The sequence below is a fragment of the Chenopodium album genome, chromosome 18, assembly GCF_948465745.1.
Source record: "Chenopodium album chromosome 18, dcCheAlbu1.1, whole genome shotgun sequence".
In the NCBI taxonomy this organism is placed as follows: domain Eukaryota; kingdom Viridiplantae; phylum Streptophyta; class Magnoliopsida; order Caryophyllales; family Amaranthaceae; genus Chenopodium; species Chenopodium album.
In genome coordinates this window covers 1645706-1661495 of record NC_137851.1, presented here as the reverse complement: position 1 = coordinate 1661495, position 15790 = coordinate 1645706, and the positions used below count along the sequence as shown (strand labels likewise).

The window sequence follows — 15790 nt, the reverse complement described above, 5'->3', positions numbered from 1 at the left end:
TACTATTTTTATTTTCATATATATTTTACTCCAAGCTTTCAAGTAACCACTTTTTTATATATAGTCTTAGGCCTGCTTATTCATTCGTCCCATTTTTATTAAGCCAGGTTGACCTTTTGTAGTGGGCTTAGCACTAGGCCCCCGACAATTCACTTATTTTGTTGCGACCTTGGGTTTACAAATCACAATCAAAACGGAGGGATTATTTACTTCTACCTTTCACCTAAAGTGTTTTAATGTGTTCAAGGAAATGACAAGCTTTCTCATAAAAAAAAGGGGTATAGATTAGTAAAGTTTAATCGAAAAATTGATTAAAATCACGAAATTATTGTTAAGAGGGAAGATTTAAGCGTAACGTCATTTATGTTTTTTGTTTACTTCATACTTTCATATTATGTCTTTCTTAAAATACGTATCAAGAGGAGATATTGCAAGCGGGAAAAATTAAATATAGTAATTAGAGAGTTTTTATCTTTAATACCGGTAAGTTATGCCTTATTATAATAAGTAACAATTCCAATATTAGTACACTAAATTATGAGCGGGAGCTACAGTGCCGCAGACATAACATAAGAGGGCGGAATAAAGTCCTTTAGGATACATCTTATCGATCAGCAAGTGGGATGGGTGCTGCTATATTTTGTTACCCCCGTCGCGTCGCTCGTTTTAGATGGCATATACAAGTCTCCGTGTTGTCGATAGGCATTTCAGGTTCCGGAGCCGTACTAACTCATGAGGGCTTATCGCAAGCTTGGGGTAGGTTCGACCTACCTGTGTTAAGGCATGCTAAGGCATAAAGGGAGCCCATTTTCAAACAACCTTGGGGTCGATTTCGACCCTTATCTCAGTTAAGACAAGACGGCAATGACTGTCCTCGGTCTGGATACCACCTCATGAGCACTTACTGGTAGTGTGGGATAGGTTCGACCTATCTGTGTGTCGGTGTTCTAACGAGGACGAGAAAAGACTCAAGACGGGAAGTGGTGAACCCCTACCAGCTTGAGACACCTTCTCGCGCTATACCTATACTTGACGGTGGCTCCATACGGTATCAAAAAATTCTCATAGCCGTTGAAGTCAGAAAGTTTAAGTTGAAGGTGGATTTTTTTATTTGAGACATCAAGATTTTGAGAGAGATGGAAGGCGCGGTGGGGGAATCCCCCCCCTGTGACCCCCCCCCTTATTAAGCGGACCGTTTCCCCCTAACCCCTCGGGGGGAGCTTTCTGGCCGGATTCTCTTTTCTTGAAGGAGGTCCGGTGTTCGCTCGTTCGCGTCCTACTCCTGTTTTGTCTCCTCCCCAAGGTAACATTGCCGCTGTGTTAATACTAATCCTTCTATGTTGAAAGGTCAATAATAAAAAATTGCTTAATCAAAATTGCATGGAGAAAGTCGCCATAAAACCCCAAAAAAAATGGTGATCTAAATGAAATTGCTAAAGAAAGAAAGAGCATAAGATGCTATGAACTTAAAATAAAAACAAAGATACTTAATATAAAAAGAGAGGACAGCATGTGAGATGAGGGTATTTCTTAGCTTACTTCTCACTCAGCTTCTTTATAAAAAATCATGTTACTCGTATTTATCTACAACTTATAATTTATACACTATTCTTATTGAAACATACAAAAATCGAATCTTTGTTGAGGAAAGTTCTAAAGCCTTTAATTGAAGAGGAAAGCTGTTTTTCTTCCCTTTTCCACCTTTATAATTATTAACCTTTTATTTTGTATGTTTAATTTAAAATTACTTTTTCCAAAAATACACGAGTAATCAATCTTGTTTATTCATTATTAGTAATAAAGCTATGAATTAGACACCATGTGGTTTGTGGAACAACCGCTAGAGGAGAAAGCTAAGTCAAATGCCTTGGTTGATTCTTGTATATGCCTTTTTTTTTTATCGGTAAGGAGAAGAGTCCTAGTGGGTCGAAATCTCTTACATACTTGTCACGAGTTAGACCCTATAGGAGTGGGAGGAAGGGTAATGGAATCCCCACTAGATTGAACCTTGTTTGGTGATGTATATGCCTAAGTTGATTTATCTACGTACATGTTAAAGTTCTACTCTTTTGTAACCAACATTTCTAATAAACAAACATTTCTACCTTCTTACAAGTGCCCATAATTAGTGTAATATTAGTGATGAATATAGCTATCCAAAAGTTAAACTCTTTATTCAAAGCTTGAAATGTAAGTATAAAATCAAGGAATTTCTTTTTACTTGGTTCTACAATTTTTTCACCTTTTTTATTTTTATTTTTGCTTTTCATTGTTAACTTTACTTTTTAGCCTAGCCAACTTACCAACCTACTCTCAAGTCTCAAATGTTCCTTGCATTTTGATGGAAGAGAAGTATGTTAAGCAACGTATATTTACATGATTATTCCACTTTGAAGGGCACGGCTCTCCCTAATTTTACGGTTTCACCTAGACATTTGTGTTAAATACTAAAATACTTCTTATCTTTTAGCACAAAACAAATAATAAGAATCATAGTGGAATTTTAATATATAATACTGTATTTGTTTATATTGTTGTTTTTGTGACCCTTTATATTGAACTGAAAAATTATTTATCACCTTCTTTTTATTATTTAATAATTTTTTCACTTATAATATTAGTTTGTAATTAGTCTACATCACCTTTTTTTTTTTCTTATAACAATAGGCTAGCTAGCAATTTGATGTAGCCGCTACATAGCCACCGACGATTCTTATTAAATGTGCATGAAAAATAATTCAACGAAGATTGGTATCGAAAAGCTCCTTGTGAATAAGCACATGGTATGACCAAAATTTAACCAATTGATGTTTCATCAAATTTGTCCTACACTAGTTTACAATCTTATGTACTAGTACTTATAAAGATAATGCATGTCAATTTAGGTAACTAAATTAGCATAACATGTATTATTGTGCCTCCTTAGCTGGCTTTCACGTCCCTTACTTAAGGTCCATTCATTAAGAATATAGCTTTCATTCATGACTCGTCGCATTTTGATTGGCATTATTTACTTAAATAAAGTAAGCTCCACTTTCCATTGGATAATCTCCTCTCTCATTATTGGGGTACTATGTACTAATGTACCTAATTAATTAAAGGGGCCTTTTTTTTTTTTTTTATTTTTTCTTTTTTACTCGGTTTACCTATTTATTGTATTTTGTATTTATGTTGTGTCTCATGTGATTTTAAATATAGTTTAATATATTGAGGTCTTTGATGATGACCTTTAATCGAACTATGACCTAATCTGAATTTTAAGCATTTATGTAGATCACTATCAGTACTCCATACCAAAATTATAAGCTCTAAACTAGTGAGAACTTGGCTTAGTGTCAACAATTGAGAGTTATTGTGCAAAATATCACAGGTTCGAGTCACCTGGCCTCAAAGTACGAGCTCTAACTAACTACGAAGTACTTACTTATAAAAAGAATTAAAAAAATTAATGCTTAAGTAATGGAATAATTATACACCTATTGACCTATTTTCAATTGGTCCTTTAATCTAGAACTTTATTGTTTTATACTTCTTAATTAGATCATTAGATACTATAACTTAATCTTTCAAACTTTTCATCAAATAAAAAGGAGAAAAAAAAGGGTAATGATGCCCATATGACACGAAATGAAATTAATGAAAAAAGTATCACTTATTGCTTGTGATTTTAATTTTTAAAAAGTTACTACTTGTTGGTCGAGATTGCTGACGTGTTTAAAAGAAATTAGCATGTTGTTGGTCCACCGACCCTTTTTTTTTTTTTTTTTTTTTTTTTATGAGGAGATTGTTTACTTAATAAAGAGGAAAATATTGTACTCGGTATTAAAGGATGCTAAGAGCCTAAGATCCTCTGCTTTTCTTAAGGGAAAGATACTCTGCTTGAGAACCAGTAGCATTTAATTTTAATCCAAAGAATTAGTGCTCGTTGAATTTTCTGATTTTATTCGGTAAGCATGGAGAGTTCATGCACAACTGCATAATCTAAGTCAATTTATTATTGAAAAATTTGTCAAAAATAAGCAAATATTTACACGGTCTTTTCAAAATAAGCAAACTTTTTGATTAAATCAGAGTAAGTTGACCTTTATGGGGTATTTTCTTTAAATAAGTCAAATGACGTATAACCTACTAAATAGGTCACTTTTTCCTAATTCTAATTAATTTTTTTCTTATTTTATACTTCCTCCGTTTTTTTATAATTGCAACACACCTTTTCTCACGCTTTTTGAGGTTGTGATTACACTAGGTAAATGAATGAATTAATCTATGAAATTTAAACCGTAGCAAGTTATCCCTTTCTTCTAATCGGTGGTAAAATGTTGTAAATTAATTTATTCGTTTACCTAATCTAATATCTTTCTTAAAATGCGTGCAAAAGGGGTGTGTTACAACTAAATAAAAACGGAGGAAGTAATTGATAATTAATTAAATTGTATTTAAAAAAAAAACCCACCACATACCAGCGCTCAACCCCCATCCCCGCCAGCCACCAAACAAACCACCTCCCCCTCTAGCCTTTGTTCCCCCCCTTGAGCGCCGGCGACCCATCCTAACCAGCGCAGAAAGCCCGAAACCCACCTGAACCACCCTACCTTGAAACTCTATTTTACATAACCTCTTCCGAAAACCACCACATACCTCGATTCCCCACCCTAACAACCAGAATATTACCATATTGACCTTGAAACCCAACCAAACCCACCTCGAAACCCAACACCCACCTCGTGATTGTTGTTATGTAGATTTGCGAATACAATTGTGGGGATGTGATGCGATTTTGGAGGTGGGGAAGTCAAGGGATAGTGGATTTGATAGGGATTTTGAGGGTGGAGGTAGGAGGGATGGTGATATAGGTGGTAAAGGTAGGAGGTGGAGGTATTTCGATGCTCTGGGTGGTATCGACGGTAGCCGAGGGGCAAGGGCGGGGAGGGGTGTTGGCTGTAGTAGTGGGGGTATCTAAAAAATTAAGGGTTTTTTTTTTTTAAAATCTTGAAAAAGTGTTTTTTTTTAAAAAATTATTTTTTTTACAAAATTTCAAAAATTAATTAAAATAATAAATTTTAATTAAAATTTTAAAAACCGACCAACCACACAATGACATGTGGCATAAGCAACCAAACAACCGGTTACACTTAAAACAAACCGGTTATGACTTATTTTGAGAAAATACCCCATAAAGGTCAACTTACTCTGGGTTAATTAAAAGGTTTGCTTATTTTGGGAAGACCGAACAAAGATTTGCTTATTCTTGACAAATTTTCCTTTATTATTTTAAATACATAGGTATTAAGAGAAGACTTGTCTAACTTCTTATGCATATCTCTCTTTATATACAACATTACACACTTACACTATTATAAAATAGTTATAAACGTTTTGCAAACTTTTAAATTGAGTTAAACTGTTAAAGTACATGTTAAATATAAATTTCTTTCTACGTAGCTATCTTAATTTTGGATTATTCCAAGAATTCATAATAAAGACAATATTAGTATGACAGAGATGCAAAATGTTATATAGGGTCAATGATAGTTACAACAATTCAACTTGGTCAAATGCATAATTATTTGGAACATATTGAGTACAAACTTGGGTTGCTATATTGTAAAGTACCAAATAAAAAACAATATGATCAAAAATTCAAAATGAACATTCGATGGTATTATATGGATTATGGAGTTACATAATAATAATATTGGTAACTTAAATAACTATTTCATAGCATTTTAAGAATGTTACAAACTTACAATTATTAGGGTGAAAATTTCCTAATGTACATAAACAAAGAGGAGTAATATACACTCCTATATACTTTGAACACTAATGTGTGTAAAAGAAAAAAAAAACAAAAAAATAGCTATGTAATTAATCACATTTCAATACAAGATGAGAAACAACTTAATTAATCAATTAGAAACCTAGCTAATTATCGCGCTACTCGACAATTTTGTCTAATCTCACCTTCATTACCAAGAAGAGGGCTAATTTCACTCATCTTAATCATACCTTTGGAAAAATCCCTATAAAATTTGGAAACATCTCTTGAATATTTTCTAACAATCGGATCAGCTTTGTTGCTATTGTATATCTCTTGATCTGAATGAAGTAAACCTTTTTTAGTCAACAAATTCTTGTAGTATAAATTATCAAAATGTGATGGAGTTTTGAGGTCCAATCCTTGCAAAACGTCGTCGTTTCCAACAGGAGGACACTCTCCTCTTAATTTTTGAGCAAATGAAGGACTAATATCTCTATCATTGTAAATTCTTGACCTAAATGTTGTGCACCTTGCAAAGCCTAATGTATGTGCCCCTGTAAATATGACATCATTCACGCGTCATTAAAATAATGTAATTATTTTATTCAAAAACTAAAATAAAAATAATGTAATTATAGTAAATGGTTGACATAATAAATATAGATATGATGAATAAATAAATTTACAACTTTTTTTGTAGCTAAAAGTCTTAATCATTATGATTATTGTTATCATAAATATATGGTGTCATTATCATATGCATTACCTTTATATAATTGTGTATGACAACCCCATGATCAATTATTATTTTTTTGTTGAGGAAAACCCATCATCTATTATTTCAATTTATTGTATCCTGAAATTTCAGGAAGCTATTCCAAATGTGATTGGCATTATGTGATTTTTTGACAATTCCAATGAAACTCGAGGTTAAGATTGCGTATGACATCTGATCGATTTTTTGTCTCAATGTTTTATACTACGTATCTAAATTCTACTTAGTACATGATAGTACTATAATTGTCTGAATGAAAGTGTTTGGAAAATTGTGAAAAAATAAAACTTTTCTTGAATTGATTTGAGCGAGGATAAAGTTTATACTATTCACAAATCTTTACTTAATTAGTCACACTACCAATTTGAAATAAACTTAATCATAGTAGTTATAAAATGATAATGTTGCAAAAGGAGAATAAATTTCCACCTATTAAAAAGAGAGAATAGGTGGAATAAAAACTTTAATTACAGAATCTATAATAGGACAAAAGAAATTATTATTATTATTATTTTTTATATAAATGAGAATAAATAAAGAAGTAAGAATAAATAAAAGTATATATTTTTTTTCTTTTTTATGAGAATAAAGAAATATAGGAATAAATACCAGAAAGTGACACCAAGTCTTTGAATGATAATCCTACATCTGCAAAATTAGATTTAAGAAGAGTGATATTGGAAGATGGTGCTGGGATAAATACGTTGGCAGCTGTTAAGTTTGCTGTCAGAGAGTCTCTTCTTCCCAATCTTACATCCCAAGTAGGACCTCCTAACTGTAAAATAAATAAATAATTAATTTCACAATCAGAAAATCTGTAAAATAAATAATTAATTTAAGTAACATGTCATTAATACAAATAAATAAGAGTATTATTAAATGACAATGTTTAATTAATGTCGTCGACACAAATATTTGATAAACAATGTTCTACCAAATTAGTGAAGTTCATTAATTATCAATGTTCACTCTAGGAAATTCACAGGGACAATGCAAATTCCTATGAATTGACCTTTATTAGCAAGTTACTTTTTTATTCGAGTTAATTTTATTTTACATGTTAATTTGCTAGTTGTATAATCATTTTTCATTATTATGAAAATGTGAGTTATAACTTACATGATAAACGGAATCACGAGCAGCAATAGCGAGGATATCAGCACAGGAGACAATAAGTGGGCAAGCCTTCTCCAATCGAGCTTTAATGACATCTACCACATCAAATGCTCTTAGTGAATTACTATTAGGGAATGCATTTTTTTCTCCGGTAAATGTTGCATTATCATCCAATAGTACGGATCCATCACACCCCTACAAATCCGAACACAAATCAATCACCAACCTAATTAAACCAACTCTTCCAATCAAATTTCTTAAGAGGAGCGCGAAAAAGAATTATATTACTCACATTGACAAAGCAATCATGGAAATGAAGGCGAAGCAAGGAGGCACCATTTCGAGTCTCGTTCTTAATAGCTTCTACCACGGTGTCGCGTACGATATCCAAAACCTTCGGGCAAGTGTAGTAGTAGTAATCAATCGAAAGCTGCTCTTTTCTACGAGCTTCAACATTACTAGAAAGGCTAAGAATAATGAGCACTGAAATACATGCTATGAAACACTTGAAAGAAGCCATAGAATAGTACGAGTAGTATGATAGTGCCATTTTGCTTTTGCAAAAGTGCTATTTATATGGTAGATTGACGCATTTATATTTTTATATAGTACTACACTATTACTAAACACATCGGATGGTCCAATTAATGCACCTTAGTATTCGCCGCCACTACAAGATGATATAAAAGTAATGCTACTAAAATAAATATATAAATGTATTTTATATTATATGGTTTTAGAAAAAAATAAGAGAACATGAAAATATATAAGTAACGGTTGTCCACAAGTAGCGAAAACCACGTTTAAGACCACAATTTAGGGGACATTTCTTGCTCTCTCACATGGAGTTTTTGCATATTTTCATGCGGTAAAATTATTTTTTATATTCTAAACTAATGAGTCTTATTATTTGTTGAATTTAATTACCTAGAAATTTGTAATTATTAGTCCGCAAAACTTTGTTAGATGGGTGTGAATAATGTTGATCCCCATGTTTAAGAATTTTAGACTTGATTTTTCTTCTTATAACCTATATTGCTTAAAATCTATAAATATAGAGTACTACTTTATACGGAGTGCGTGTGTATATACTATTTTAAAATGTTATTGTATAAATTAGATCAATTTATTTTTTCAAAGAAAAATAATATCGTATGAGGATTATAACAATTTTTAGTGATATTTATCCTTCATTCAAATGAGGGTGATTATAACAGCTATTATGTCAAATTTTGGGTATTATTTGTTAATTATTAAAAAAAATTCAAGAGTTGCACATAATAATTAATGAAGGTAGTATTAATAACTAACTAAGCGTTTGTCAAATTTAATTAACTAAAGAAGGTTTTTTTTTTTTTTTTGCAAGATTGCAAACTAAGTAATCAAGCAAAGAGAAAAACCACATTTAAAAAAAAAAATTAAGAAAAGTGAAAAAGACATAACATAGTGTAGGCTAGTCTTTTAGGTTGTCTATGCACATTTCTCTTGCCATTGCAATTTAGGTTGGACAATAAAGCAAGTTTGCTTGGTTTATTATTCTCATGATATTATCACGAAAAGGGTAATCAATTTCCCTAAAGAGTAAAACACTTAAAAGGTGAAATAAATGAGTAAAGGCGCACATTTAATTCTTGCTTACATAATTAAGGTTAAAATGTTGTAATTTTTAAACCACTTGGTAATTAATTATGAGTAAACAAATTTTTTGCATGACCCCACTTGAGATAAAAATCGATCATGATTGATTTTGCATGTTCTTTTCATGCATGCGACAAATTTGGAGAGTGTCCTGGAAATAGAGTAGTTGAATTGTAAAATATAAATCATGTTACTAAGTTTATATTGACGTGTTTGAAGGGGTCAATGATAAATCACACCAATTATTGCAATGAATATATATACAATTACAAAGCACCGTTAATATAATCAACAATCTTATTGCTTATTATGTATTAAAATATAATATACTACTTCGTATTCAAATACACAATTGGTGTGCACCACATGCAAGTCTACAATCATTAGAAACGGATATCACCAATCTAGTATAGTGTCGCAACTAATAAGTGAATGATCAACTAACTTAGTTGGTTGAAGTCTCGAGTAATCTCACCACGTAGATTATTTGTCCTTATTGACTCTCTCTACACAAAAGAAAAAGTTTTATCTTGATTGTTAAATTATTTTGAGGATTACAAGGGACAATGATAGAGCGATGATGCTATATATAATGATTTGTTTTGGTGCAATAAGTCATAAGGGCAATATAAAGTACAAAGAGAGTTAACTTATTGTACATAATCATTCAGTCTTCAACACTAGATCAAAACCTTAAAAATGCTATGTAATTGTAACTAGTTCTTTGAAGCTTTTTCTTTCTATTTGTTCTTCAAAGTTCTTGAATTTTTGGAAGATCATAACTACTTTTTGCAAATTTCATACATGATATGATTTTGGGACGAGATGTGGGGCTAAAATTAGAAAGTAAAAGTCGTTTATTAATATCACTTTTAGCATACTAGCTACTAATTAAGTGATCACATCACCACAAGGACTAGCTAGGAAAACTTTGGTGTATGGAGAATCTATCATATTATTCCAATTTGCGCAGTTTATTGCCTCGCAGTCCAATTTTATAAATTTACGAAATTTCCAATTATTATTGTAAGGCCATATCTTGTTTTGCCTAGATTCGTTTGTTCTTGGAAATTGGAATGGGCCATCATTCAATTCATGAACGTAATAGTAGAAAAATGTTGCAATGAGAAGAAATTAGAATGTCCATTAATACTCTCAATTATTATTATATAGGAAGTTTCTGCTCCTTAAATAATCTATGGTATAACGAGACCATGAGACATGCCGCAAAGTATATGTTCTTTTAGACCAAAGAACAAGCAATTTAAGGTAGCTTTCGGCCAAAATTTTCATGACCATACCCGGATATAATTGGGCTTAGTCGGGCCGGGCTTTAGCACATGTTGTGAAGATCTCCACCCGTCAATATGCACATACATCGATGTTAACGAGGAATTTCATCTTTGAATACATCCTCCAGGAGTTGCGCTTGAGTATGCTTTTATTTAGTTGTATTGGATGTGAATCTTGTTTCCGTATTTTAGATCTTATTGATTTATGTATTCATATCCGATGTAGATGTCGTATGACTACTTATTAATGAAATTCATCCTTCCTTGTCAAAAAAAAAAAAAAAAAAAAAAAAAATCTAATGGTTGTTATCTTTAAAATGACTGTTATTGTACTAATTTTTTATTTGCTGAGTTTTGATTATTTTTTTTGTAACATAATTAATTGTAACTGTTTTTCTTATCTTAAAAATTTATTTTTTCTTTTTATATTTATATTTTCATAATTAGCTTATGAATTATTTTTTAAATTTTGCAATAATAAAACCTTAATTTTGTAAATTAACTAAGAAAACTATACAAAAAATTATATCAAAATTAATAAATGTATTTTAAAAATCAAATAAATGATTTACAATTAATTTTGACATTACAAAAAATCAAAATCAGCCTATCAATTTTTTAGGGTATGTAGTCATTTTTAAAAATGACTATCATAGAATCATCTTAATTCTATTAAAACTCACTTTATTTTAATTGCTAGAGTAATAAGCTTAGTTGGTACTTTAATTCAAGAACAAATTCTTGCATAATTTTTTTTTCTTGCTCGATTACTATGGCTTGTAGTACTTAATTAGTTCCAAATTTAATTCTTTTGTAAAATCAAACTTAAGATTGACGTAACTATTATATGCATTTAATCTTAATAATAGCCAAACTAAAATCCAAGATTTCCAACAATAATTCTCAATCTTTAGCTTAATTATAATAACTATAATAAAATAAAAAATTCTCCAACTAAAGAGAATGGACCATGCCACAGTTGTAAACATCACAGAGAACAATGTTATCTAAACTCAAAAAGCGGATTCATCCACGTATGTAATTTCTTCATATTCAGAAATCTCTCAATTTCAGTGCTAGAAAAAGATGTTTATTATGCCTTGGAATATTATTCAAAGCAGACGTTTGAGGTCATATACATCATAACATGCATATGACATTTTACGTCCTAATCACACCACATGGGATGATTGCTATGTTTTAACAACTAATAATACTATTACTACACTTCCCTCCAAATCAAAATGTTTTTGAGTTAGATTAGGTCGTCTCTACACTCTACAATATAATATCTTGCACAGATTTGTAATACTTCTTACACTGTATGTATATATTATCATAAAATATGTTGATAGGATAATTTGATCTGAAAAATTGATGCACCATTTGAATAACAATATTAGTATGCTCGTGATAAGTGAAAAGTTATTTATTGTCTTCTGAATCTGCGACAATGTCACTGTTATGAAAAGATTTAACTGAATATATGTATGTAAAAGATCGATTGAGTTTCTATCATAGTTTAAAGATGAATTTGTAGTTTTATCAAACTTGTTTGTGATCTTATTGGTATTGCTAGGGACTTATCGAGAGTGACAGTTGTAGTTAACTCTACGTCAAGTTTCCATTAGTTATGTAAGGGAACACCGGCCTCAATTTTGGGTTAGGGATTTTTTCGATTGATTGAGGAGGTATTTGTCAACAAATTCTAGACACATGTCATGAACTTTAAATAAAAAAACAATTGTTATAATTTATTTACCCAAAAGTATTTTGTCGTCCTTGCACGCATGAAAACATTGAATTGTACGTTGTAGGTTGTACAACTTGTACTAGTATTAGCACTACTTAAGTAAGTTGTAAGATGCCGGCACTTCGTACATACTGTATTTGGTAAGCCTTTAGAGATAATTTTTTCATAAATATTTTCACCTCCCATAGTTTCCGAGTCATCTTATACTACCTCTGATTCACAATAGTATAGTGTTTTAGTTTGACTTTATAAGTTAATCCTCTATTAACTTTATTTACCCTTTATAATATTTTTTCATTTTTCTAAACGTGTCGAGTGAATATATTATGATTAAGATAAAGTTAGTTTTAATTTTTATATATTAACATAAATATAGATATATTAATTGTGATTAATTGAGGTAATGTACCTGGGCGGATTTGAATCACTTCAACTCTATTATTCTTCAAATGAATCAAATCTTAGCTAAAAAGATAATTGATTATTACCGACCATCTTATTTGATTTTAGTTGTCACGTTAGTATATATATATATTACTTGCTCGAAATACAATATTAACACGACAATTTATTCTTGAGAAAAAATTACATAAAATACTCCATACCAATCAAAACATCAATATAAATACATCTTTCACAAATTTACAATGATTAAAAATAAACTTGGACATATGTAAAAATAAAAAATGCATGTACGTAAAGGTCTATGAATTAGGGACTAATCTCTAATTAGGTTTACGGCAATTACGCCTAATTTCGCCGTTACTTCCGGTAAGAGGCTTGATGTTTCCCATTCTAATCATGCTCTTAGCAAAGTCCTTAAAGAACTTACATTGATCCATTGCATACCTTTTAACACGAGATTCAGACTTCTTGTCTGCATTGTAAAGTGTCTGATCCGAGTGTAGTAATCCCTTCTTAACTAGTAAATTTTGGTAATATTTGACGTCGAAAGTATACTTAGTTTGGTAGTCTAAGGGCTGTAAAACATTGGTATTTCCAGTTAGAGGACATTTTTCCTGGAGATATTTAGCGAAGGCGGTGTTGATATCAGTATCATTGTGGATATGTGTTCGGAATGTCGCACATCTTGCTAATCCAACCGTGTGTCCGCCTTCACATACAAAGCATGCAATAAGTACAAAGTTATTAAGTCGTCATTTGAGCTAATCTACCAATTAGCATTATTTTACTAAATGCTAGCCATCGTTAAAAGTTATACACAAATTTATTATAAAAAAGACATTAATAAATAATAATGCATAGATATTATTATTCTACGTCGTGACATATAATTATTGTCTTAGAGTCTATTCATGTTTGAATAAGAAAACTAAATTAATCAAGTGGTTATGCATTATGTGAAAAGAAGGGAGTGGATACAATTATAAATAGAGATGATGGGACTCTTTGAGTCTATTCATGTGTTTGTAACTCTGTATAGTGTAGGTGTTGATAATAATGGACCAATTAACTAACAAATTAAAGGATGGAACAAAAAGTAAAGTTAAAAGAAGGAAGAGAAAACCACTTTGAAGATGTGTTGATTTCTAAAGTAACATATACAATAATCCTTCCATTTTAAATTATCTAGCTACTTGTATTATTTAACTAATTTCTCATTCCATTAATTATGGATAATATGTAAAAGATCCATGCACCACTATATGTAGATTTTCAATATCAATTCTCTTATTGCATGTTTGCGTTAAGTGCTACGTATTAGTAAGTATCATTTTTTTAAATTAAAACGAGTGCATTACCTTAAAAAATCATCAATAAGAAATTGATGGAGTATAATACTCTTGTATTTTTATACTAGTTACGTGCTTTTTTGAAAAAGCTTTTTCTCTCTTTATAATTTATACGTAAAGTAAAACATATAGTCACAATAAACCTTTTTCCTGGTCTAAAAAAAAAAGTGAAAAGAAAAAGAATACGCGAACTCTAAATTTGATTTGTGAACGTATGAACGAAACATGATAAGAAAAAGGGATTAAAAAAAAAATGTACCAGAGAGGACCACCATGTCCTTGAAAGATAAACCAACGGCGGCAAAACTGGAAGTAAGATTACTAACATCGAATGAAGGTTGAGGAATAAAAGCGTTTGCTGCACTTCGGTTTGCTGTGAGAGAATCTCTTCTTCCCAATCTCACTTTCCATGTTGGACCACCATACTACAAAATTTCATTTCTTCTATTTAGCTCAATTACTATATATATATATATATATATTACATATATATATATATACATATATATACATATATATATATATATATACATATATATATATATACATATATATAAATATATATATGAAGAACAAGTTCGGGAAATAGTGGAGAATAAATTCGAAAATACTTACACGAACAACTGCATCACGAGCAATAATAGCAAGGATATCAGCACAAGAGACAACTCCAGGGCATGCCTTTTCTAACTGAGCCTTAATGTTGTCTACAACCTCGAATCCACGGGCTGAGTTATTATTAGCAGCCGCTGTTTTCTCACTTTTGAAATTTGGAGTATCATCTAGGAGGATTGATCCATCGCAACCCTAGTTAGTTCATCAATGACAATGCATATATTATTAATTAGTTAACACTACTTAAAAAACACTTAATTGATAAAACTAGCATTAATTACAATACTACCTTAACTCGGGTTTTAATTAATGAGTACTTACATTGACAAAACAATCATGAAAATGCAATCGAAGAATTGAAGCTCCAACTCGAGCCTCTTTTCTTATAGCATCCTTAACCCCTTCCTTAACAATATCAAGGGCATTTGGACAAGTAGAAGCATAATAATTTGATGAAAGTTTGCCTTGTACATTATTTAGAGTAAGGCAAAAAATAACAAAGAGTAGGAAGTAGAACTTGCCACACGCCATTTTCATCAACTCACTATACTTAGCTTCGTGCCGACAATTGTTAATAAATAAACTTGATGATTTGTTTAGATGAAGGCTTCGTCTGCCAATTTATTATGTGATGTGCCAAAACGATGGACAAAATTCCAATAATGTTGAGCTATATAGTATATGATTGGTGTAATATAATTTACTCAATTACTTAATAAAGTTAAATAATATAGAGGGTCCATAAAAAACAGTGCTCGTGATATGCTAATCAAGTCATTTTCGAATACCTCTTTCCTAAGTTGGAGCTTTGCTTGCTGTGGTTACTTTGGAATTTTATCTTTATTTCTTTTCTTGATTTGTCAATTTTAATTTTGCTTTTACAATTCTACTAATAGTATAGCTTAGTTACTAGATTACAAAGTATCTCGATGAACATAGTTTTTTTCATAAAAATTTTTAGCTATAAGATTCTAGTTGTCTAATAATAAGTGATTTTACAAAACTTCTTGAACTCAAAACAAAAATTCTCATATTCCTAAAGAGAACGACAAAAGCATTTATTATAATTTCGTGTTCCTTGTAACAAAC

General features: G+C 30.9%; 2 protein-coding genes across 2 annotated transcripts; both read right to left on the bottom strand.

Annotated features, from left to right (window-relative positions):
* Positions 1-5762: 5762 nt before the first annotated feature.
* Positions 5763-8272, bottom strand: LOC145592613 (peroxidase P7-like). The gene is made up of 4 exons (XM_081649118.1): positions 7942-8272; positions 7653-7844; positions 7143-7308; positions 5763-6312 (listed from the first exon to the last, which is right to left on the bottom strand). Exons 1-4 carry the CDS (start codon positions 8197-8199, stop codon positions 5927-5929), a joined length of 1002 nt encoding a protein of 333 aa, XP_081505244.1. The 5' UTR covers positions 8200-8272; the 3' UTR covers positions 5763-5926.
* A 4627-nt stretch (positions 8273-12899) lies between these two features.
* On the bottom strand, positions 12900-15380 carry LOC145591125 (peroxidase P7-like). The gene is made up of 4 exons (XM_081647528.1): positions 15023-15380; positions 14702-14893; positions 14346-14511; positions 12900-13446 (listed from the first exon to the last, which is right to left on the bottom strand). Exons 1-4 carry the CDS (start codon positions 15236-15238, stop codon positions 13058-13060), a joined length of 963 nt encoding a protein of 320 aa, XP_081503654.1. The 5' UTR covers positions 15239-15380; the 3' UTR covers positions 12900-13057.
* Between the last annotated feature and the right edge of the window lie 410 nt (positions 15381-15790).